Here is a 23,558-nt window from a genome sequence, read left to right as displayed (position 1 = left end):
GCTATCTTCTTGATAGCATCAGTAGAGCATCCATGTACCATACGATTCAAGGGGAATGAGCTATGGTAGCTTACAAGAGAAACAAAGGCTCAAGCCGTCTGTTACAACATCCGACTCTTAATCGTCTTTTCGATTTGTGTTAGTTCTATGCTCAGAATATGGAATTTTTCTTGAACAAGAACCAGAAGAAAGATATTTAGGTAAATACAATAGCAGTGTTCATGTACAGCGAACCGGGTTGCTCTGCAAAAAGAAAAATTATGTATGAGATTTCGGAGTATATATGAGGACCGAGCTGTTCCTCTTTGATAATACAAGACAAAGATAATGGTGTTCCAAGAAATTTGTGAAAATGTGAAAAATGTTTCTCCTTGAGTTATGTGACGAGAGAGTGAAGCGGAGATATACCGTAATTACACCCAACAGTCAATTACTTGGGTTTTATTTCAACTATTGAATGGTTGAAATGATCATGAGCTTTCTTCAAAATATTATATAAAATTTGCAATATTTTATTAGGTAATTACTTGATATGCAAGTAAAACTTTGATGATCTCCTTATCTCAGTAAGGCTGTGTATGGTTGTGTAGCTCGAATTGCTGCCAAGCTAGAATGTATATCAATTACACTTTTTAAAGAAAGTTGGAGTTCCATGATAAAATCATTTTTCCGTTCTTCGATGCGAGATTCACAACCGTCTTTCCGTTCTTCGATGCGGGATTCACGCTCAGAAAAATTTCTTAACATGACATTCTGGACCAAAAGCATGCATGACCACATGGTTTTGTACAGTCATCTTAATCGCACAACTTAATACTACAACTATATTCGTTTCAAATACAACAATAATTCAATATTACAAAACAATTTGGCGTATATTGGATAGGGTCTGCGCGAACGCAAGCCCCCACGGCAACAAATTATGACATTGGCTCTCCTACGTTGAGGAGACCATAGGCAGGCACCCCTTCAAAGTGCAATAAAAGTCACCAACCTAGACCATGGGTATTTTTGATTGCCCATAGACCCTGTCCAGGTAAGTGATCGTCCACCTGCTCGTCCTTTTTTATTTATACCCCTTCTCCTCAACTCTTTGACCGCACTTGGTCGATGTGGGATTCACTACTATTGATTGAATAGGTTGTCTGCCACCTCACTTTGTTCCCGCACAAGTTAATCGATTCTTAACTTCATCGTTTCTCCTCTTATTGTATAAATGTTGTCTTTATAATGTTGTTGCTTTCATGTACATTGAATTCGAGTTCATTGCTCATCTAGTATAATCACAAATATTCAAAGAGATACAAATCTGCAATGCATTTAGTTCTTAGGACGTCAACTTTCCATCTTAGAGTATCTCTAAAGGAGGTGTCAAAATGTTCACATAAGCTATAACAGTAAAAAAAGACCACATTAATGTTTTCCAACCGAAATGTCAAATCCTATGTGGTGATGACATGGATTGGCAGCAAGAGAGTTGCTGTCAAATTTGACAGCAGCTTCAAAATTAATTATTAATGTTTTTATTAGTTTAATCATCATTGCAATTAATGTTACTGTTGACTCCTCTTTTCTTTTTAACACACCCTGACTAATATATAAGGAAACGGTCGCCTTTTGCAATTAAGTTTTTATTAATTTAATGATTTATTTTATAATATAATAAAATAATAATTTAATTTGACATATCGGGTGGATAATAAAAACTTTAAAAGATGTCAAAATGCCACTTCGGGTGTCAAATTTAAATTTTATGTTCAAAAATTGACATCTCATTTAGAGATGCTCTTAACGGTTTATCTTGTGTCCTCGAACTCTCAGAACCAGCCATGCAATAACTTCACTACACCCTAACCCCGCACGACCACTCCTCCACCTACCTCTTTGTCTAGGTGATTCTATGTGAAAAGGAGGAGGAGAGTGAGAGGAGAGAGATTGGGACGATTCTTATGTAGAACCAAATTATGAGAGTACCTTATATTTGAATCTCGTAGATGATAAATTTGATACCAAATTAGATTACTTATTATGTGGCCAAAAAGTGCTTTACAAAAAAGCATTCTTCAAATGAACCCTTAATTACAGGAACAAAATTCGAGTTGGGTACTTATAATAAAGGCCATCTAACCGTTTCAAGTAATGGGCTAAGACTACCATTCCCAGCAGCCCATCTCGTGGGTCAAGCCCAATAGCTCCCGCTTTTCCTAACGTACCCAAACCTCACCAGCTTAACGAACGACTCTCTTTTCGCTCGCTCGCTCGCCAAGATCCACTACTACCATTACCAGCACCTCTCTCAGCTCTCCGATCTCGATGCTTTTCTCTCCCATTTCCTCAATCCTCCGACCGCGATCTCACACTGACTAATCCACGACGCCGTAATTCCGTTGCTCCGCCGAAGAACTCTATCCGGCGATGGCTTTCATGGCCGTTTTGGAGTCGGATCTTCGCGCGCTTTCCGCCGAAGCCCGCCGTCGCTACCCCGCGGTCAAGGACGGCGCTGAGCACGCAATTATCAAGGTCTCACTCTCCAAACTCTTGTTCTTAATGCTTGTGTGTGTGAGAATGTATGCGTGTAATGTAATTGGTGAAAATTCAAATGCTTGCTGAACTCAGAGTAAATGAAAAGTTAAAAGCTTTACTGAAATAGTTACTGAAGTTAATGGCTTTGTAATTGTTGGATGCTGCAGCTGAAATAGTTACTGTGGAAAATATAGCAATGGAATTAAGTAACTACTGTTTTTCGAAATTGAAGCTGAAACGGTATCTGGTGTCAGCTAGTTAGGGAATATAATTGTTTAATTAGGAGTAAAATTAGGTTATTAAGTAATGGGATTGGATTATTATTGGAGGGAATTAGCAAAGTTTGTTTATTTATTTGTTGATGTAAAACTTGCAGCTTCGTAATTTGTCGAGTCCCGGTGAGATTGCGCAGAATGAGGACATACTGAGAATCTTTTTGATGGCTTGTGAGGTTAAAACTGTGAAGCTGAGTGTTATCGGACTTTCGTGCTTACAAAAGCTAATATCTCATGACGCTGTTGCTCCGTCAGCCCTGAATGAAATTCTTTCCACACTGAAGGATGTAAGTTCATGTTAAGAGTATTTTTTTTTGCTCATTATGCTAATCCCATTACCTTAAATCTTAAATTTATTATTTTTACTTCCGACAGCATGCAGAAATGGCTGACGAAAGTGTTCAACTTAAGACCCTGCAGACTGTGTTAATCATATTGCAGTCACCTATACATCCCGAGACTGAGGCAAGTAGCAGTTGTTACATAATTATGTCTTCCTAATACAAGCGGGGTTTTCATCCTATGCTGGGGCAGTAGTTCATAGGATATACTGTAGCTTACTTTATCCTTTAAAGTAGATTGACGCAGTGGGACAATGAGGAAAAAAATGTTAAATGTGGTGTGCAAGCCAAGCTTTTTAATATACCATGCAATATCTGCTAGTGTGGAAGTAATAACAAATGGCATGCTTTAATTTGAAATTTAAACATAGTCAAATCCCCCTTACTTGGGTATGCACACGCTCATCCTGGTTACTCAAAATAATTACCAGCAAAATCATTATGCAATAATTATAATATCAGACATGCCTGTGAAAAAAGTAGGGTTATATAATCTTATATACAATCATCTCATTGAATTTCTCCTTGAGTACTTACTACTACTTACTAACGTCTCAGTGGGCGTTGGTCTATGTAATTGCTCGAAATAGTTTGTAATTTGAAATTTTCTACTGGATTTGGTAATGCATACAATGAATGGGCACTGAGAGATATTTCTGGCCATATTACTAGAAAAATACTTCACTTCTTCATTACCTTAGCTTTATTTTCCATTTTGTTATTGAATTGTTATTATCTTCTGTTTGAATAGTGGCATATTGTATTCTTAATTGTTTGATAATATACAGGACAGTATGGCTCAAGCTCTTGGTATCTGCCTTCGGCTGCTTGAAAACAACCGGTCCTCTGATAGTGTACGGAAGTAAGTTAATTATTTTTTAATGCTATTACTTGCTGGTTGATTCATGACTTGTTTTCTTTTATTGTTCTCTTGATTCTTCTTTTAATTGCATATATTTTATCCTACTTTTCAATCTGAGATATCTTTTAACATGGAAGATTTCCAGTACTGCTGCAGCTACTTTCAGGCAAGCGGTGGCACTGATTTTTGATCATGTGATTGGCGCTGAGACTCTTCCTGCTGGCAAGCTTAGTTCTGGAGGTTACATCTCTCGCACCAGTCTAGTTAGTGGCGATGTTAGTTCCAGTATCAATCTTTCAGAGTATGTAATATTTGTAAATGCTTACTGCTCTGCAACTTTTTTTTCGCATCAATGACTCTCATTTATGTTTTTAGCAATTGCTTTGAGTGATGTCTGCAAATTCTCCATATCTCCCATCTAGAGTGGTAATGGTTGGAAAGGGGCAGTTTGTAGATGTAGGGTCATAGACCTGCTTACTGGCATGGTCTCACATTTGATTTCCGTATTAGACCTCTTTTAATAAATCCAAACATCAACAGGTCATTGGATAAATCTCTTTCTGGACGATCAGCATTGATGAGGGAGACCTTAACTAAAGCTGGAAAGCTTGGACTTCGTCTGCTTGAAGACCTGACAGCTCTTGCTGCAGGTGGATCTGTATGTGCTGATTTGAAGCTAGTATAATGTTTCATTAGGAGCTTAACTTGATCTTTCTAAGTGGTGTTTGTAGTTTTAGGGATTTTTGAAATTATTGTTGTTTGTGTTGGTTTCCTATTTTTCAGTTTCATATGTATATATTTTCAGTTCTTATTAAAAAAAGAGTAGATATATGTGCAGTGATCGATCATGATAACATTGTATAAGCAGGTTGTTAAAAGGATTTTTTTCCCTTTATTGACAGGCAATATGGTTACGAGTGGGCTCTCTTCAGCGGTCCTTTGCACTTGATATACTGGAGTAAGAAATATTGTTGCTTGCATCTTTCATTATAGTAGTGGATAAATCTGTCTAGACTCCAAATTATTATTTATCCAGTGGGTGTTCTTTCCTGTTCTCATGTGATTTGAAATCATACTTATTCAATATTATCAAAACATATAACTATGAAGATGTATTTTTCTTGTTGGCGTAATTGATCAGCTATGTTTGAAAAGTTACCTGAACACACATCTGACTCACCTAATGAGAATTTCTAATCAAAGAGTTTCCCTTGAACTTTTTGGTACTTGATTACTCTTATTGGTCTCCACTAAAGATCTAATAGAAGCTATCCCTAGTATGATGCCTGTGAAATCTCGGTATTAGATTGCTTACATTGCTATACGAGTGCAACAAAATACGCTAGCAGATGCAAGTTTCTGACTCTCTAAGAATATTATGAAATTATATCTTTGTCTGAATTTACTCACTTGTATTCCCCAGGTTTGTTTTGTCCAATTATGTGGCTGTTTTCAGAACCCTGCTTCCTTATGAGCAGGTGATTTTTAGAGTTTGTTGTACAAGTACATTCCTTTTTCAAAAAATAATTTTTAATTATTGGATGCATTTGCTAGTAAAATTTCTTAGTTGAAAATATTGCTTGGTAACTCAACAGGTTCTGCGCCACCAGATATGTTCACTTCTAATGACTTCACTTCGTACCAATGCTGAGGTAGTTTTATTTATGTAACATGCAGTGCAATGTATCAGTTGCTTACCTTTTTCCCCCTTAAATATGTTTAATGTCGAATCAGATTGAAGGGGAAGCAGGGGAGCCTTCTTTTCGTCGTTTGGTCTTGCGGTCAGTTGCCCATATTATCAGGCTATACAGTTCATCCCTTATCACAGAATGTGAGGTGTGTTCTATATATGATTGTTTTAACCAGGAAATGACATGGCTGTGAAACTTTTAAAAAGTCACAATAATAGTTAAACAGAATAAATACCCCTTATTATTGAAGTTCTGATAAAAAGTTATATTAATTTCAGTCTTTAGCCTTGAGGTCTGCCATTCAGTCGGAAAAATTTGGGAACCAAATATGCATCTATTATTTACACTTTTCAGTTGAAACACTCTTCCATGTTTTTTGATGTTTTGTTTCCACAGGTAAATCTTTCCTAATTCTGCCCTCACTATAGATTATTAGAAGGTTTCGAAGTGCCATTTGTTTAGGAGAAAAAAATTAAATAAAAAAATTAAATGATTCAGACTGTCATTTATCTGGAGCTTAGTTTTTCTATTATTTCCTTCTTTGTAAAAATTTCCTCCGGTAGCTCTCAATCTTCTACAACTAATGACTCAATATGTTATTTTTTCCCTCATGCAATTTCTTTTGTTTATTTTTCTTATTTGTTGAATTGCAGGTTTTCCTTAGTATGTTGGTGAAGGCCACATTTCTTGATCTGCCATTGTGGCATCGTATTCTTGTTCTTGAGATCCTGAGGGTAATTTTGACATTGCAGAATATATCTATGTATATTGTGTCTTACGTATGTTTTGGGATATTGAGTGATCCCTTAGTACTTTGCAAGTAGTTTGTCATGATCATTTGTGGTGGAATCTCACAGGGCTTTTGTGTGGACGCAAGGACGTTGCGGATTCTTTTCCAAAATTTTGATATGTAAGCTTGCATTCACATTCTGTATTTTCTGATTTTTAGTATGATTAAAGACTAGATGAGATCTTTGTTTAGTATGAGAACGTGTCTAATGTAGCAATGGCAAGTCAAGTGGACTTTCTAATTGTTGACAGTGCATGTGTTTATTGGCATGAAGCTGCGAAAGTAGGGGACACCACATTAAATTGTTGTCACCAATAATTGTTTAATATTGGGAATGTGGTACTTGCATCAATTTATGCCAATTAATTTCATGCCATGTTAGCGTTCAATTGGAATTTCCTACTAGTTGGTTGTGAGGCAAGTACTGCCCTATTAGTTTTCGTAAAACAAAATGTGTTGATATTCTGGGGGAATATATATATATATATATATATATATATATATATATATATCATAATGGTCTTTTTGTTTCTTTTTGGGAATAAAAATTGTTTCGTACGGAATGTTCTAAAAGAATTGAGGTTTTTCAAAACCCTTATCTTGCCATAACTTCCTTTCCTGATCCTCTTAGGGATCCAAAGAACACCAATGTTGTGGAGGGCATGGTCAAGGCTCTTGCTAGAGTTGTTTCAAGTATACAGGCAAGATATTATACTCTCCCTAGTCATATTATGTTGTTAGCCATTATGGGTGGCATATGAATCTGTTGGTATGTCTTGAGATGGATTGATTGGACTCCATACTGTAGTCCTATGTGTTAGTGTATCAAGGAAGACATTTGATTTGTGTGGTATTTTTGACGGCATGATGGATCATGTTTTGAAAGAGATCCCAGACATCTACATGCAAAGTTTATATTTTCATTCCTACAGTTATGGGAATGGTCTATTCCTGAAACTTGCAACTCCCGAGGGATGCATATCAGATCTTGTTAGTAATTTGTTTGTAGTGAGGTTACTCTGGAGCTCTCAGTGCTCTATCTTGTCAGCTTGCATCTATCCTCAATTAGATGTGAACAATCTTTATTCTTTTTACTAGAATAAGGTACATTTTTCTGTTTGGAGAAGTAATTTCATAATGTAGACGGTCCTTGTGCTTGTCGTCCCTACTATAATGTAGATTATATATTTTGACCATCTTGGTACATTTATTCCATTGGCTAAGAGAAATCTAACTGCTTCAGTTTCAAGAGACTAGTGATGAGAGCCTGGCTGCTGTTGCAGGGATGTTTAACAGCAAAGCTAAAGGTAATCACTTACTAGGTTCTATTTTTAACATTTGAATTGAAATTAACCCGAAAATGCAAGGATAGCTATGGTTTTCTTTGGTTATATGAGTGAAATGAAAACCATCTTATTCCATGAAAATCATGTCTTTCCCATTTTATCGAAGGTCTCTAGACAATCCTTGATGAGTATAAATGCAAACAAAAGAACTTTTGTGTTGGCTTTTATTTTCAGTCTTTTCTGGTTGAAGGTTTGTTTCAGTGTACAGCTCGTAATCTTTGACTGTGCGTTTCCCTTTCATATTTAGACAATCTTTTCTGTTTTCTATCAAATGATATTAGAAGTGTATTTTACCACTTTCTAGGAATTAATATGAGCGGATATATATTTTTCTCATAGTTAGGGTTGTCAAAGACTAAAGTTCTCTCTTACCTGAGATATGTATCAAGACAAAAACCTAGAATGGCATTGCACCTTTCTACCCGGGGTTCATCAATTATCATTTGTTGTTCTGTTCCTTGATCCACACAGTAGGTGACGAGATTCAGTTCATGCAGGAATCGAGTGGAGCCTTGATAACGATGCATCCAATGCTGCGGTCTTGGTTGCCAGTGAAGCTCATTCGATAACATTGGCAGTTGAAGGCCTTCTGGGCATTGTCTTTACTGTGGCTACACTGACGGATGAAGCAGTAGATTCTGGGGAGGTATTTATTTACCTTATTTCTTTAATTCTAATATTCTTAAAGTAACATATTACGTGACACTGTCCTGTCTACCAGATTGAATCCCCCAGACATGATTATGATCCACCTGCAAAGTGTTCTGGAAATACTTCTATTCTCTGCCTCTCAATGGTTGATTCATTATGGTTGACTATTCTAGATGCATTGTCCTTTATTTTGTCAAGGTTGGACTTCTCTACTAAAACATGTATAGATTCAAATAATACTGAATTTCTTATTAGTTATAAGCTAACTTTAAGCTGTCTATGAAGGTCACAAGGAGAGGCTATTGTGTTGGAAATACTGAAGGGATATCAGGCCTTCACCCAGGTAACCGAAACTTTAACTTACTAACTCGGCTTTTTATCTGGGCTATTTTCAGCATCTTTCACTCCCTTCAATGTTTTTTCAAGTGATGAATTTTTGTTTTGCTGCTTTCAACATGCATACAATATCAAGTTTTCTTTCAGGATAACTCCATTTTTTTCTAAAATATGATAAAGCGGCGGTTTGTTTCATGACAATACAGGCATGCGGGGTTCTTCGTGCCGTAGAACCCTTGAATTCTTTTCTCGCATCCCTTTGCAAATTTACGATCAATTTTCCCATTGAATCAGAAAGAAGGAGGTATTGATTTGTATTTATCCTATTGTTATCGAATCTCTATCAAATCAAAATTTGTTTGCAAATGCTATAATTTATTTCATCTTGGCGTAAAAGGACTGCTAAAACTTTTGCCCATTATACCATATTTATTTCTTTTCCTTTTCTTTTTTGCAATATCATGGTTAAAAAGTCTTATTATCATTTTTGCTTTATTTGTTTCTATTTATGCCTTGATTTTCTAGTTTAGATTGCCTGTGTCAAGTTATATCCAGTCTTGTTAGGCACCTGACAGTGTTGAACTTTTTGGGGTTTACATTTTAATCGCAGCAGTACTTTACAATCTCCTGGATCAAAACGCTTTGAACTATTAGTTGATCAAAGGGAAAGCGTTGTTCTTACTCCCAAGAATGTCCAGGTATATAGGTTCTGTAGATTATCAAATAAAATTTCTTTTTCAATTTTTCATAGCGTCTGTATTAAAAAATGTTTGACATATATTTTGAATTCAATTTGCTCTCTTTTCATTCAGGCCTTAAGAACTCTGTTCAACATTGCTCATCGACTACATAATGTATTGGGCCCATCCTGGGTTTTGGTACGTAGGGTGTACTTTCATATTTGTCCTTGAAAACCTAGAAATCATTCTCTTATTGTTTCTGCAATTAATGTAGGTGTTGGAAACCCTAGCAGCTCTGGACCGAGCAATCCATTCACCACATGCCACCACACAGGTAATTTCCACAAATGTTTATTCACACTCATTGCTGTTCAATTTGTTTTCAAAGAAATTGTTTACCCTGGACCAATGGTTTCTTTGTTGGTTTTGAACCCATACGTCCCATACATCTCTTTTTGAAATTAATTAGTCTTTATGTGCTTGACAATTAAATATTAAATAAATGCATGTTTGATATAAAGAAGCATTGGGGGCTTTCATGGTTTTAAACCTATAGATCTGTATTCCAAAAAGTAAAGAGATCCGCACAGCTAAAGGAGCAGAAGTGCACCAATACGTAACAGCCAAGCAGCTATACATTCTACTTACAGTTCTTTGTTTTGGTTTAATAACGTGTTAATCACTGATCTGATATGCTGTTACGTTAACTTCCTGATGTAAGCTGTTAAATATGTTAGTTTTGCTTTGTCAGGAGGTGTCCACGGGTGTGCCTAAGCTTACAAGGGAATCATCTGGTCAATCCAGCGACTTAAACATTCTTTCTTCTTTGAATTCTCAGGTAAACCGAGAAATATTCAGCCTTTATGAGAGCCTAATGAATGGTGTACAGTACTCTGAAAACCATCTGAGGATTCAGATGTTGACCAATTTCAAGTTTTTCTATCTTTTTTTTCTCATTTAGTGAAATTAAGGGACCTGTGTCCTAGAATGTAAAAGTACAATGTAGTGTTTTGTAACCTGACCTTGAGCAATTTCAAAACACTTATAAAAGATTCTCGGTCTATTATATTTCTTATATTTTTAATTTTTGAAATTGAAAATTTGATTTTTGATTAATTACTGCAAGGCCCTTTTTTATTTTAATTTTATAAAGAACTGTATGGACTGTTAAGGTTAATTGTTATATTGTTGTGCGTATGTATTATATAAATATATGTACATGCATGTGTTTATGCATGATCTGACTTTATGCTTTTCTCCATTTTGCAAAGCTGTTCGAGAGCTCAGCACTAATGCACATATCTGCAGTAAAGTCCCTTCTTTCTGCCCTATGCCAACTGTCACAGCAATGCATGGCTGGGATTACAAGTGGTTCTGTACCCACATCAAGTCAAAAAGTTGACAACATAAACTTTTCAGTGGAGAGAATAATATCCATCCTTGTCAATAATCTACATAGTATGTAATGCCAGTGAATTTGCAGATAATGGTTATAATAAAATGGATTTTCCTTTCAGTGTTTGTATATGAAATGTGTTATTGGTTTGAATTCAGATTTTGTAATTGGATTAATTTTATATTTCTTTACATTATTGCAGGAGTGGAGCCATTGTGGGATCAAGTCATTAGCCACTTTCTTGAGGTGATCATGCTATATGTTTTCTTATAATGTACAGTCTTGCACAGTTTACATTCTTCTTGACAGCATGTGAATCTTACAGCTTGCAGATAAATCTAACCAGCATTTACGTAATATGGCCCTTGATGCATTAGATGAATCGATATGTGCTGTTTTAGGTTCAGAACAGTTCCAGGACAGCACAACAACCAGATCTAGAGCATCTCAGAATGTGAGAACTTTTACTTCCTTATGGTTGGAAACTCTATTCTAGTGAAATTAAGAACTGACACTGCTTATTTATTGGCATACCTCCCCAGATGGAAACTGGACTTACACAGTTGGGATCACTTGAATGTGCTGTCATATCGCCACTAAGGGTTCTTTATTTATCTACTGAAAGTGTTGAATTACGTGCTGGATCTTTGAAAACTCTTCTGCATGTTTTAGAGGTAATATGTAATAACAATAATTCATTTCAAGTTTTCTTTCGTATATGTCCTTGTTATCAGCCTTTGTTCATAATGTCTTCTCACTGACTTCACTAATTTTTTTTTTCAGAGACATGGGGAGAAATTGCACTACAGTTGGCCGGATATTCTTGAACTGTTGAGGTTTGCCTCAAATAACTATTTGTTTCTGGTCACCTGTTCTGTTTGCAGTTTGATCTGTAGGGGCTGATCCTCTGTTTATTTATTTTGTAAAGGTCTGTAGCGGATTCTTCAGAGAAGGAACTTGTTACTCTGGCCTTTCAGGTTAGCAACAAGATATGAAATTTTGGGGAACGAAAGGCATAGTATATTGTGACTTTAAGATATGAAATTTTGGGGAACGAAAGGCATAGTATATTGTGACTTTATTTAGGCCACACTAGTACACCGAAATCTATATGCTTACATAAAATTACCCATTAACCGATGTTCAAGATAGGACTATATCAAGTTCCTACTGTTTTTACATTGCTACAGAAACCAGAAAGCAGCTTACGCATTTATCAGCTCAACGCACCTTTTGAAATTACATGTTGTCCTTATAGGTTGATTGTCTTGTCAGTTATTTAGATCCAGTTTCGCTTTTGTGTTTTCTTGTAGAGCCTACGTGTGATTATGAATGATGGACTTTCAACTATCCCCGCAGACTGCCTTCCTGTGTAAGGATCCAGACTTCAGCATTTATTACTCACGCCTGCACACACACTTATGCATAGGTTGTACAAATAATCATAATTAACCAATTTAGCAACCTATTAGATTATCTGAGCAATACATCCATGTTGCAGATGTGTAGATGTGACTGGAGCATACAGTGCTCAAAAGACAGAACTGAATATAAGCTTGACAGCGATAGGCCTTCTATGGACAACAACCGACTTTATAGCCAAAGGTCTGATGCATGGGATTGGAGAGGAAAAGGAAACAGGTTACTTTACCATTTTTGATCAGTTAGACCATCATTTTTCTTTGGTTGTATACTCGTGCATAAAAGTTATTTACAGTGTTTTTAAACATTACAGGGATTTCTGATGTGCAATTGGATGGTGAAAAGCCAAAAGAACAAGCATCCGATGTATCAGACAATGTTAATGACCAAGCTCCCTTGTTAAATGTAGTTGATCGTGACAGGTTGCTTTTCTCTGCTTTCTCGTTACTTCAGAAGCTTGGAGCTGATGAAAGGCCAGAGGTAGGAAAGCATGTGTTGTTTAATCAACGTTCTCTTCAATCTATGCCAATATTTTCTCAATTTGCATCTGGTATTGTAACTAATGTGTACACTGCTTATACAAATCTCAAAGAATGTGAACTTGTATCCAGGTTAGAAATTCAGCCATCAGGACACTTTTTCAGACACTTGGAAGTCATGGGCAAAAACTTTCGAAAAGCATGTGGGAGGATTGCCTTTGGAATTACATTTTTCCTACACTAGATCGTGCTTCTCACATGGTTTGTTGAAGTGGTTTTAAAAGAGATATCAAGAGCTTTTGTGTACTATTGCGAAGTCATGATTTGAATTGTTTGTTTTTAGGCTGAGACTTCATCAAAAGATGAATGGCATGGGAAAGAACTCGGAACTCGAGGAGGAAAAGCAGTTCATATGCTCATACATCATAGGTATATAAGTTATAGACTAAATATTGTTCTCCTTTCTCCTACTCCTTTTTCTTTTCTTTGTAAAAAAAAAAAAAAAAAAAAAAAGAAAGTTGGCGATAGAGAAGATAACTATAATTTATCATTAAGGAAAAGATAGAATCTGTTGTGCTTCTCCTAAACTGTTCTGTTATTCGATCATACGACTCTTGTATTGAATGAAATTGCAGTCGCAACACGGCTCAGAAACAGTGGGATGAAACACTTGTACTAGTGCTTGGAGGCATAGCACGTATATTACGTTCATTCTTTCCTTTTCTTAGAAGCTTAAACAACTTTTGGTCAGGTAGGTTACAATGTATTTATGATGTATCTGGTATTGTTATTTCCAATATTGAGTGTCAGTCTCACAAATTCACACTTGATGTTTTACCTATGGCAGGATGGGAGTCTTTGCTTTTATTTGTCAAGAACAGCATTTTAAATGGTAGCAAAGAGGTTGCTATTGCTGCAATAAATTGTTTACTGACACCCGTTCTTTCTCATTCTTCTAAGGTGATTAAAGTTGAAAAAGCTAGAATGCTCATACATTTGTGAATTAGAATTTTGTCCTCGCATTTCATCTTTCCTATGCTGGCTGTTATTTTTTCTGAAAGATTAAAACTGAAGAACATAACTAGACGGACAAGGTCATTTAAACTTGTAAAATGAATTACAAAATTACAAATTAATATTGCAGTCCTTCACTTCTACAATAAAAGATATCATCAAATAATATATTGGTGTCAATCAGGGGAACCTGCCAAGGCCTTACCTTGAATCAGTTCTTGATGCCTACGAGGTTGTTCTCCAAAAGTCAACAAACCTCAGTGGCAATGCAGCTATCAAGGTGAAGCAGGAGATTTTGCACAGTCTCGGTAATGATTTAAATTAAGATGACTATCTTATTGTTTTTTTCCTCGTCATTTGGTGTACTTAATGGCTTTAATGTTTAACATTTGTATTGTCTGACTCGTTCTTTCTGATTAAGTGAATCATCTATTGACATGCAACTTGTTTGAACTTCTAACAGGGGAACTTTATGTGCAAGCCCAGAGGATGTTTGACGATAATTTGTATCAGCAGTTGCTTGCAGTCATAGATTCAGCTGTTAAACAAGCCATAATTGGCAATGATAATTGTGACACTGAGTTTGTAAGTGAAATTTCAACTTGCTCTTCTTATCTTACTCTCGTTTTCTCCCCAATTTTTTGAGCTGTTTATTTGAAGTCACTGCTGCTCTTTCATAATGTATAAGTGTAACTAAGTGTAACTCACAGTTACACTGCTGCTCTTTCATAATGTATAAAGTGCAACTCATCACACTAGAAATTTGTGCGTGATATGGACACTTTTCTCTAGGGACATGTTCCACTTGTATTACGTACTGTGCTGGAGATCCTTCCGATGTTACGTCCAACAGAGCTCATTTCTTCCATGTGGCTTATTCTTCTTGGGGATTTTTTGCAATATCTGCCGAGATTACATTCTTCTGTACAAAAGGAGGAAGATGGCGCAGAGGAAGCCAGCACTAGTGACCAAGTTCCAGGTATTACAATCAGCTTGTCTCCCCCCATACCTTTGATTGTCAACAATAACTGAAGAAAATAAAATCTTCTTTCTGCAGACGATCACGTGAGAATGAAACGTGAAATTCCTAATGGGACATCTTCCATATCTTCAAGCAGAGTAGAACGTTCTCCAAGTTCTGGATTAAAGACATCTGTAACAGCAGGCATCCCCAATTATATGTTTGCAGAAAAGCTTGTTCCCTTGCTGGTCGATCTTTTTCTACAGGCCCCAGCAGTTCAAAAGTATATCTTGTATTCTGAAATTATTCAAAGTCTTGGGAGGTACTGATAGTTCTTTTGCTCTAATTCTTTGTTGTACTGCAACTAAACTTTTTTGAGAATATGTTACTGAAAAAAATAATCATTGGATACTGGCGTTTAAGTTGTTATATGAAACACAGTAAGAAGCACAAAGTTGAGAAACCTTGTATGCACTTACAGTTCTGAGGGACTGTTTAAGTATTCTAGTTGTAGATGAAGATAAAAGGTTTCTTCGGATTATGATACCTAGTTGTCTAATATATTGATCAAGAGGGGATTTTAGAGCGGTTGTGCTTCCTAGACTCTTAAGTAACACAACTGCTCAGGTTAAAATTACTTGAACTTTAGAGATTGCTTAGAAGTTCAGTAACCCTTCATCCTTATTGCATCTGTAATTGGCAATTTTGTTTGTTTTACGGTTAAACTCTTTTCTTTTCAGTTTAGAAGGATCATACTCTTTTTAACCAGGAAATAACAGCATAGTCTTTCTTGTTAGGTGTATGACTACAAGAAGAGAAAATCCAGATGGTGCTCTTTGGAGATTAGCTGTTGAAGGCTTCAACCGCATTCTGGTTGATGATGCCAGCAAATCGGCTATAAATTCTGGACTAGATTCAGTTGCTAGTAAGCCTGCAAGAACACGTATATGGAAGGAAGTTGCCGATGTTTATGAAGTATTCCTTGTGGGTTACTGTGGACGAGCTCTTCCCTCTGATGATTCTTTCTCAACTGTGGATGTAAAAGCTGATGAGTCCCTTGAGATGACTGTCTTAGATGTACTCGGAGACAGGATTCTAAAGTCACCTATCGATGCACCTTCCGATGTAAGTTTCTCACCACCCATAATCCTGAGAGTAAAATGTAAAAGGAGGAAGTCTAACATTTACATGTTTGGTCTTGGACCACTAATCTGGGGCCATGTGAAACAGAGATAGCTTAGAAGCTTTTCTTATCAACTTCTATTTTATTTGTTTTTAAGATATAAAATCTCTTACTTTGACAGATTTTGCATCGTCTAGTTTCCACCTTGGACCGATGCGCATCACGTACTTGTTCCTTACCTGTCGATTTTGTGGAACTTATGCCTTCCCACTGCAGCAGATTTTCCTTGAAATGTTTACAGAAGCTATTCTCCTTGAGCAGGTAATGTCCTAATGTGGGAGTATTGATTTACAGAAGCTATTACTATTTTACTTCCTGTTCTAGTTTATCCAAGACAGCGGGAACACTGTTAATGTCTAAACCCATTTTTACATTTGATAGAATATCGTCTCACCGTATATTATGCATGCAGTTACGACAACAAATCCCATGATTGGAATTCAGCGAGATCTGAAGTGAGCAAAATTGCAGTCATGGTACTGATAACCAGATGCGAATACATCTTGAGCAGATTTCTAATTGACGAGAATGACTTAGGTGCGTCTAATATACCCACCTTAGCCGTATCATCCCATCCTTTCACTTGTTAAAAAAACTAGAAAGATAATATCTTGTATTATCATGCCTTTGCATTCCTGCAGGTGGACGCCCATTGCCGGCTGCAAGACTTGAAGAAATTATTTACGTTCTTGAAGAGTTGGCGCGTCTGATAATTCATTCAGATACTGCATCCGTTCTCCCCTTGAAGGCACATTTGAAAAGTGCCCTCGAAAAAGAAAAGAATCACGACATGCGTCCGCATCTGCTTGTGCTATTTCCCTCATTTTCCGAGCTCGTAGTATCAAGGTGAGAGTTATATTGGTTTACATAGTCGAAATACAAAACATAACTTTAATACATCGAACTCTTTGTATTCTATGGTACCGTAGACTGGTGCGCGCACCACTCACTCTTCGTTCTTTATCCTTTTGTTGAACAGAGAAGCAAGAATACGAGGGTCAGTGCAAGTCTTATTCAGACTGATCTCCAGAGAATTGGGTCTCGACAGAGCTTCCATGAACGGGCAAAATCCGGAAGAATTTGTACCAAGGACACCGTAGTCCTACCCTCACCTCCACGATCAAAAGTTTGAATTTTTGTTTGAATTATTTTTACAGGTGATTTTGTGAGGAATCGTTTCATCCTCCAGCTTTTGGTTTCGTGTAAAGTCTGTACATTCTGTCGATTTTGTGGTGTAAACAAAACAGGTACCTCAGGTGAGAAATTTATAGGCATCAAACTTCCAATTCTTTGTGCAAGTATGCTTTCAAATTAGTATGGATTTAAAGTTTATAGATTGATGCGATTCGGAATTAAAACTGACTTTTATTTTCACGTTTGTGCACAAGGCGATCCGGCACAAACTTTTAATAAAAATAAAACTGGCTTTATTTTTCACGATTGTGCACGAGGTGACCGGGCATAAACTTTTAATAAAAAATAAAACTGGCAAACCCCGCACAAACTTTTAAACAGGAAGAAAACTGAAAGAGAACTTTAACATGTTTCTAAAGAGTGCTTGCTTGACAGAAAATGGGAGAGGGAAGGAATCAAATCCCTCTGGATTCGATTTTTAAGACTCGTTTAAAAGTGCTTTTAAAATTACTGGAAGCGCTTTTAAAGACAATAATTTTGAGTTTCTAAAGCATTTAAACTACTTTCTATAAAAACATGAGTTATGTGCTTTTTATTTAAAAAACATGAGTTATGTGCTTTTTATTTAAAAAACTTCAAGTGCTTTTTCAGTACACGCTCATATTTTTACTAAAAATTGGTTCAAACAACATTTTCTTAAAATTGGTTCAAACAACATTTTCATAAAAAATGCTTTTAACCATTGTAAAAACAGTTTATTTGAACAAATTTCAATAGAAAAACTTAAAAACTTTTTGATTCCATGTGTTCGTAAACACAAATAAGTGAAGAATGACTTGTTTTTTCTTCTCACTTGTCATCAAGTTCCATGCCTTCATACCTCAGTCGATCCACTTTCAAATACCTTCTTCTTTCCATTTTATTTTTAAACAAGTGGTGTCAAGGAAGAATCAAAATCAAAATCAAAATCAAACTCGAGAACTCGAGTGCAAAAATGAGCTACAAACACCATATTCATACATTAATATTGGTACGTACTCTGGGTCCTTTATTCACCATATTCATACCCCCCAACGGAAGAGGACATCTGTTTGGAAGATAACAAACGTTTTCAAACTCCCAAAACCACGGCTATGGCGGCTACTGTAAGTGACAACATAACCCGAGCAACCTGCATATACTGATATACGTATCTGATGATACTTCTAGACTCATATATGCAAACTATTTTAGCATTTCGTTGCTGTTATTCTCGTTCAACCTAGCAGCTGCCGCCACCGAAGCCGCCACCCCAGTCGGGTGCGTAGTCAGGAATGGATCGTTTCGCATTTCCGCTCCCGTCACTCCCTCAGCATCTCGACGCGTCGCCGGTTTGTCTGCCGGTAACTTTGAAGTTGCATCCTACAATCACAGAGACACAATATCAAATGTCACACGTACATACTCATGGAAACAACGTGATCAAACTATTACGGAATGTGCTGTAGTTAACTATATACCGCAAGAATGTCGGCCATTTTTGTCTTCTCCTCGTCCTTTGTAGCCCGAGCATTGAGGGTTGCGGCTGACTGAGCGGCCGCAGCCACACCACCGGGTACTATGTTGGTGTGGCCGGTTGCTCTAACCTCTGCCGCCTGAATTGCGGCTGCATCGCTCCACTCCACCGGCTTTTGTCCGGCTGTCATAGCCGTGGCCTCGAGGGCCTCACCAATGGTGATTTGACCGGCAGAGCCACCGACTGGTTGAATAGTGTTTGGTGCTGCCAAAGGAGCTCGCTGGCTGTATTGCCCCACAACCTACCCTTCACAGAGAACAAACATGAACTCATATGCATGTATTATATATTCATGTCTCCAAGTGCAACCAAAACAAAATGAAAAATAAATCAATACACTCACAAACATAAGGATTTTGACAATATTTGTCTAGAATTTTATTATTTTGTGTGTTCAACTATTCAAACTAAATTGTTTCACCAACTTTATTTTTAAGCTTTCTTTGGACTTCTATATTAGTATTTTCAATATATATAGGACAAACACAAGCCAACTAGACTTCCCACTTTGCAAAGACTGAGAGTACAATTTACAAAGGTCGGGAGAATATTTATCATACGCAACCTTACCTTTAGTTTGGTAAAAGACTGTTTCCACGACTCGAAAGTAAATAATACTTTCGGTTTAGTGTCTTCGTTCTATATATACATCGAAAATTTTCAACTTATTTCACTTATTTCATATGTTCCAAAAATATTTCTTAAAGTAGTGGTACGTGGTTAATTGATTTTAAGGTCAAACTTTATACCTCAACCAATTTATGGATTTTCATTTGCTTTTCATGATCTACTTTCCTTTGATTTGAATTCAGACCCTAGAACCAATCAACAAGGAATCGAATAAATGAAGAACACTTCAAAATCAAATAAAATTTACAAAAAAAATATGTAAAACTAACAAGTACTTCAGTTTTGAGCTAGAACTGAAATATTGTGTGCATGTAATAAACATTTTACATGCAAGAAATATATTGAACCTGCCCACCGATCGACTCTGATATTATACGGCGTCCAGGAAGATCAGCCTCCTTAACGCTAACCCCGTCTACCTCAACATTTGCATTCACGTCACTTGAACCCACAACACCCGCCTTCTCATTCTCCATGGCGGCGGACTGCATGATTGAGGCAGCACCACCCTTGAGGGTATGCCCCAGCACAGCATTTTCCGCCGCCTGCATTATGGCAGCGTCCTTGGGCGTCACCACCTTCTCCGCCAGCTCGGCACCCTGAACGCCGGGAAACACATCCCCATATTTCACCGGCTCCTTCTGATCTTCAGGCCTCCGCGGCTGTTCTTGGCTCATTTTTCAGATTAAAATTACTGTTTTTTTTTTTGTGTGAAATATTTGATATTTGGGTAAGAGGGTAGAGAAAAGCATGGAGAAGAAGGGGGAGGGGGGGCTTTTGGCGTATGTGCATGGGGAGAGATTCAACATTTCGACACGTAGATGCTATGGAGGTGGAACGTGGCGGGATTCTGGGTGGACAGCACGAGAGTGTTTGGGAGTACTTGGCGAGTTCTTAGGTGAAATTTGTTGGTTTCGAAGTGCTTACGTACATTGTTAAGGTGGAGACAAATGGCATTGAGAAGAAGAGATGATGACTCGTTCCAAGTTCGAAGTACCTTGAGCTGTTTAGGACATGGGCGGAGAAATTTTGTTTTAGGACAACATATTTACGTGGATGGTAAGACCTTTTTATACGATCTGTAAGTTGTGTAATACAGATTGGACTTATATTAAGTAGAATGGTATCCAAATATAAGGACAAAAATCCTTTTCGATTTTCATTGCCTGAAGTCTAACGACCTGACAATCTAAATCTCTCAAACTGGATTCGACGATCACATTAACTCATTCAGTAGGTTCACTTCACACAAATTAACGGTCCTTAATACAAATTAATAGTCCAGATTTTATGATCTTTAGACTCCAAACATTGAAGTCCGAAGAGAATCCAAATTTCAGATATAAGAGGCTTGCTTTTTCGTGAGAATGACTCGAGTCTTATAGTAGGATTAGAACAAATAAGTTTCAATGTCTAATTTCATTGTAATTCTCTCGTTAAAAAAAAAAAAAAAACTTTAACGAAAAGCTCTGTACTGTTCACGATTCACTTTTATCTTCAACATAACTTGAAATTAGACTTTGGGCTCACCAGACATGGGTACATCAAACAAGCCCATAAAATTAAACCCATCGGCCAACTATTATTAAACATAGTTCCAATAACAGGCCCAGGCCCATATTGACCTAACCTTCAGGCTTTCTTCTTCCTTCTCCGGTCGCTCCCATTCATACAGTCAGAGCCCACCTCCTTTTGCTGTGAATCAACCGAGCATTTCAGCTGACAATCGAATTCTGTTTTCTCTAGGGTTTCAATCTCTCTCTCTTTCTAGATTCTCTCTCTAGAATCTCTGATAGAGAGGCGGAGATAGGCTGAAAGATGGAAGCTGAGAGAAAGCTGTCGGTAGAGGCGGAGGCGATATTCAGAGAAGGCATAGGTCTGGTTCTGTCCCGGTGGTCGGCGCTTCAGTTGGCCGTCGACAACCAGTGGGGCGGCCGTGGCTCGCGCCAAAAAGCGGAACAACTCGCCGCCGATGCCTTCTCGTGGTTCACTCAGTCTGCAGGTACTCAAATCAACTCACTCACCTCACCTCTGGGTATCTTTGGGAACGCCTTCAAAATAAGCGCTTTCAGATCACTGAAAGTGCTTTTAACCATGCTTGGCAGAAAAAAAGTGTACTTCTGGGTTAAAAAATGCACTTCATTTTTATTGAAAAAATTATGTGCTTTTAATAGAATCGTGTATGAGCAGAAGTGCTTTTTAAAGAAGCATTTCCTGACAAGCCTTAAATCTCTCTGGGTTCATTCTGGTTGCTTTAAAAATCCATCTTTTTGTTTCTGATAGAGCTTTTGTATATGTGTTGATTGATTCTTCTCAGAGATTCTGTACATTGATGATTTGGAAGATATTCTCAATGAAGCTATGATTTCTCTCAATACAATGACAGAGGATGGCAGCATTGAGGAGGTATATATGCTCTTCAATTGATAAGTACTCTTCAATTTTCGTCGGATTTTGCATTTTTTTATTCGAGCGATATTTTAATTTTAATAAACTACACTATGATGAGGGGATTCGAACTTAGGTGCAGAGGGTAGCCCATTGCCGTAATTTTAATTGAACTATATACTACGGGGATGGATGGTGATTCGAACCCGGGTGGACAGGGGCAGCACATTCCCCTAGCCAATTTAGTTTAGTGGAATCCTGCAGTTTTCCTTTGATTACCTTATCGTTTCTGGATATTCCTGCATATTTTCGCTGGAATTCAGCTAGCTTTGGATATCTGAGATGCGGTTTATCAGTATTTGTTTTCTGTCTTGATGATGTTTGTAATCCTTTTCTTGTTCTTTGGACTTGTACAGGTGGCTGAAAAGTTAATGTTTATGTATGAAGACTGTTTGACTGGCAATTTCAATTCTGTTGAAGGTCTGAGAGAAGCCAATCATCGAAGAGTTGCCGTTCCTCATGTTAGACAAGTGAGTTTTAATCAACGCCCTTAGGAAAAGAGACTCTGTGATTTGGTAACATAATGCACATATTATTACCACCAGTGTGTTATAAGTAGTTAATTCTTCATGAGTCTATTTGAAGAAAACTTTAATTGTTGTTAATTTGATCTGAAATGGATGTTGGTGAATCGTGTAAGTATCAAGAATGATGCTGGAAATTGTGCTTATAAGTTGATAATCCCAGCTCCTGATAAGAGATGAGGAGCCTCCCATCCACGAGTATTACTCTCTCGTGCTACCCCTTTGTCTTTAACAACAGAGGTCCGAGGCTAACTCTAATTGGAATTGTTAAATTGCAACTTGTTTGAAGGTAGCACGACGTTATGATGTATCATCTCATATTGAACATACTTGATGATGAATGTTAAGTTGTCAATTATTCTTGTGAAGAACTCAAATCACACCACTGTTTTGCGAATGCAAATTCTTTGGATGTTCAACTTGTGGAGCTCTATTCTATTTGGGAGAATTCCTTTTGGACATTGGAATCGTGGGAACAATCCATGCTGGAGAGCCTTTCTTGGCCATATACATGCTCGAAAGTCACATGTAGGATTATTTGCTTACAGTTCTTTTTGTTTGCTTCCTTACTCATCTCAGGACAATGAAGATGATGACGAAGACGACGACAATGACAACGAGGAAGACGATGGTTCATCTAGCATGATGGTGGACACACCAGAGTCCCAGCCAAATTTGAATCCAGCAGACGTGACGAGCAGTAAACCAACTCCCAAGCCAGCAGCTAAAGCAGAAGATGGATGGGAAGTAGTTGGACCAAGACGTAATCGGGGTAAAAGGAATTAGGCTGAACCCCAAATTATGTTTCATTAGAAATTTTGCATCTCTCCATCAGGTAGAGTTTCTTAAATGCTATTTTGTTCGATCATGTCGATAGCGGGTTGGTTAGTCAAATTTTCGCCTGTTTACTCTCTACTTTCTCTGAGAACTTGTAGCGCAACTACGTAATTATATTGGAATTACCAATGAATTTAGGAGTTGTTCTTGGTTATTATATATTGATTGATAAGTTAAACCCGATAATCCGAAGAAGAGCACTAGTTTGGAGAATCACTTTGGCGAGGCAAATTTTAGAGTTTGTCTGTCAGACCACGTGATTGTGCGGTCACACGTACAAGAACGAGAGCCAATTTGTTTGCCTTTTCTATTCTCTCTATCTGTTGTCCCATTCGGTTCACTTTGAAGTAGGGATGGGCAAAATACCTATGGGTTTGGGTAATTGCAGTTATCCGTTCATTTAAAGTAACGGTTACGTATATAGGTAACTTTTTATACAAATAAACGGTTTAACCGTGAAATTTAAACGGACGGTTATGG

The 23,558-nt window shown here is 37.3% G+C and overlaps 3 protein-coding genes and 1 non-coding gene across 5 annotated transcripts; 2 read left to right on the top strand and 2 right to left on the bottom strand.

The window, feature by feature from the left end:
- Nucleotides 1-882: 882 nt before the first annotated feature.
- LOC137724014 (U1 spliceosomal RNA) lies at nt 883-1,044 on the bottom strand. The gene has a single exon (XR_011067138.1). It is a non-coding gene; the product is annotated as a U1 spliceosomal RNA (small nuclear RNA).
- A 1,207-nt stretch (nt 1,045-2,251) lies between these two features.
- On the top strand, nt 2,252-17,375 carry LOC137722562 (uncharacterized). 2 transcript variants are annotated; one of them, XM_068461595.1, is made up of 44 exons: nt 2,252-2,520; nt 2,900-3,085; nt 3,174-3,263; nt 3,928-4,001; nt 4,147-4,302; nt 4,542-4,659; nt 4,904-4,959; nt 5,425-5,479; nt 5,597-5,653; nt 5,736-5,837; nt 6,346-6,426; nt 6,550-6,602; nt 7,114-7,183; nt 7,726-7,789; nt 8,326-8,474; nt 8,550-8,677; nt 8,765-8,822; nt 9,022-9,119; nt 9,429-9,513; nt 9,628-9,693; nt 9,770-9,829; nt 10,247-10,333; nt 10,767-10,953; nt 11,094-11,137; nt 11,217-11,345; nt 11,434-11,565; nt 11,675-11,727; nt 11,820-11,868; nt 12,205-12,263; nt 12,393-12,532; nt 12,627-12,793; nt 12,925-13,053; nt 13,136-13,221; nt 13,428-13,543; nt 13,640-13,752; nt 13,991-14,114; nt 14,270-14,391; nt 14,599-14,785; nt 14,864-15,089; nt 15,565-15,892; nt 16,072-16,211; nt 16,363-16,487; nt 16,592-16,796; nt 16,930-17,375. In XM_068461595.1, exons 1-44 carry the CDS (start codon nt 2,416-2,418, stop codon nt 17,048-17,050), a joined length of 4,980 nt encoding a protein of 1,659 aa, XP_068317696.1. In that variant the 5' UTR covers nt 2,252-2,415; the 3' UTR covers nt 17,051-17,375. The 2 variants fall into 2 exon arrangements, with proteins under 2 accessions (XP_068317696.1, XP_068317695.1); XM_068461594.1 differs by having other exon boundaries at nt 9,426-9,513.
- Nucleotides 17,376-18,136: 761 nt separating this feature from the next.
- Nucleotides 18,137-19,958, bottom strand: LOC137721695 (late embryogenesis abundant protein D-34-like). The gene is made up of 3 exons (XM_068460721.1): nt 19,617-19,958; nt 18,584-18,880; nt 18,137-18,485 (listed from the first exon to the last, which is right to left on the bottom strand). The coding sequence occupies exons 1-3, from the start codon at nt 19,944-19,946 to the stop codon at nt 18,309-18,311; spliced, it is 804 nt and encodes a 267-aa protein (XP_068316822.1). The 5' UTR covers nt 19,947-19,958; the 3' UTR covers nt 18,137-18,308.
- Nucleotides 19,959-20,945: 987 nt separating this feature from the next.
- On the top strand, nt 20,946-23,232 carry LOC137723414 (uncharacterized). The gene is made up of 4 exons (XM_068462606.1): nt 20,946-21,271; nt 21,587-21,675; nt 22,074-22,187; nt 22,821-23,232. Exons 1-4 carry the CDS (start codon nt 21,088-21,090, stop codon nt 23,025-23,027), a joined length of 594 nt encoding a protein of 197 aa, XP_068318707.1. The 5' UTR covers nt 20,946-21,087; the 3' UTR covers nt 23,028-23,232.
- Nucleotides 23,233-23,558: the final 326 nt, after the last annotated feature.

Source organism: Pyrus communis, chromosome 17, assembly GCF_963583255.1.
Source record: "Pyrus communis chromosome 17, drPyrComm1.1, whole genome shotgun sequence".
NCBI classification, from domain to species: domain Eukaryota; kingdom Viridiplantae; phylum Streptophyta; class Magnoliopsida; order Rosales; family Rosaceae; genus Pyrus; species Pyrus communis.
This window is presented reverse-complemented; position numbering and strand designations above follow the sequence as displayed.

Excerpts from the sequence above, each read along its gene's own strand:
- LOC137722562 (XM_068461594.1), top strand. The coding sequence starts at position 2,416 with ATGGCTTTCATGGCCGTTTTGGAGTCGGATCTTCGCGCGCTTTCCGCC. Across the intron at positions 4,960-5,424 it reads TTTGCACTTGATATACTGGA|GTTTGTTTTGTCCAATTATG; the intron begins GTAAGAAATATT and ends TGTATTCCCCAG. Across the intron at positions 9,694-9,769 it reads TGGGCCCATCCTGGGTTTTG|GTGTTGGAAACCCTAGCAGC; the intron begins GTACGTAGGGTG and ends CAATTAATGTAG.
- LOC137721695 (XM_068460721.1), bottom strand. The coding sequence starts at position 19,946 with ATGAGCCAAGAACAGCCGCGGAGGCCTGAAGATCAGAAGGAGCCGGTG. Across the intron at positions 18,881-19,616 it reads CAGAGTCGATCGGTGGGCAG|GTTGTGGGGCAATACAGCCA; the intron begins GTTCAATATATT and ends TGTGAAGGGTAG. Across the intron at positions 18,486-18,583 it reads AAATGGCCGACATTCTTGCG|GATGCAACTTCAAAGTTACC; the intron begins GTATATAGTTAA and ends CTGTGATTGTAG.
- LOC137723414 (XM_068462606.1), top strand. The coding sequence starts at position 21,088 with ATGGAAGCTGAGAGAAAGCTGTCGGTAGAGGCGGAGGCGATATTCAGA. Across the intron at positions 21,272-21,586 it reads GTGGTTCACTCAGTCTGCAG|AGATTCTGTACATTGATGAT; the intron begins GTACTCAAATCA and ends GATTCTTCTCAG. Across the intron at positions 22,188-22,820 it reads CCGTTCCTCATGTTAGACAA|GACAATGAAGATGATGACGA; the intron begins GTGAGTTTTAAT and ends TACTCATCTCAG.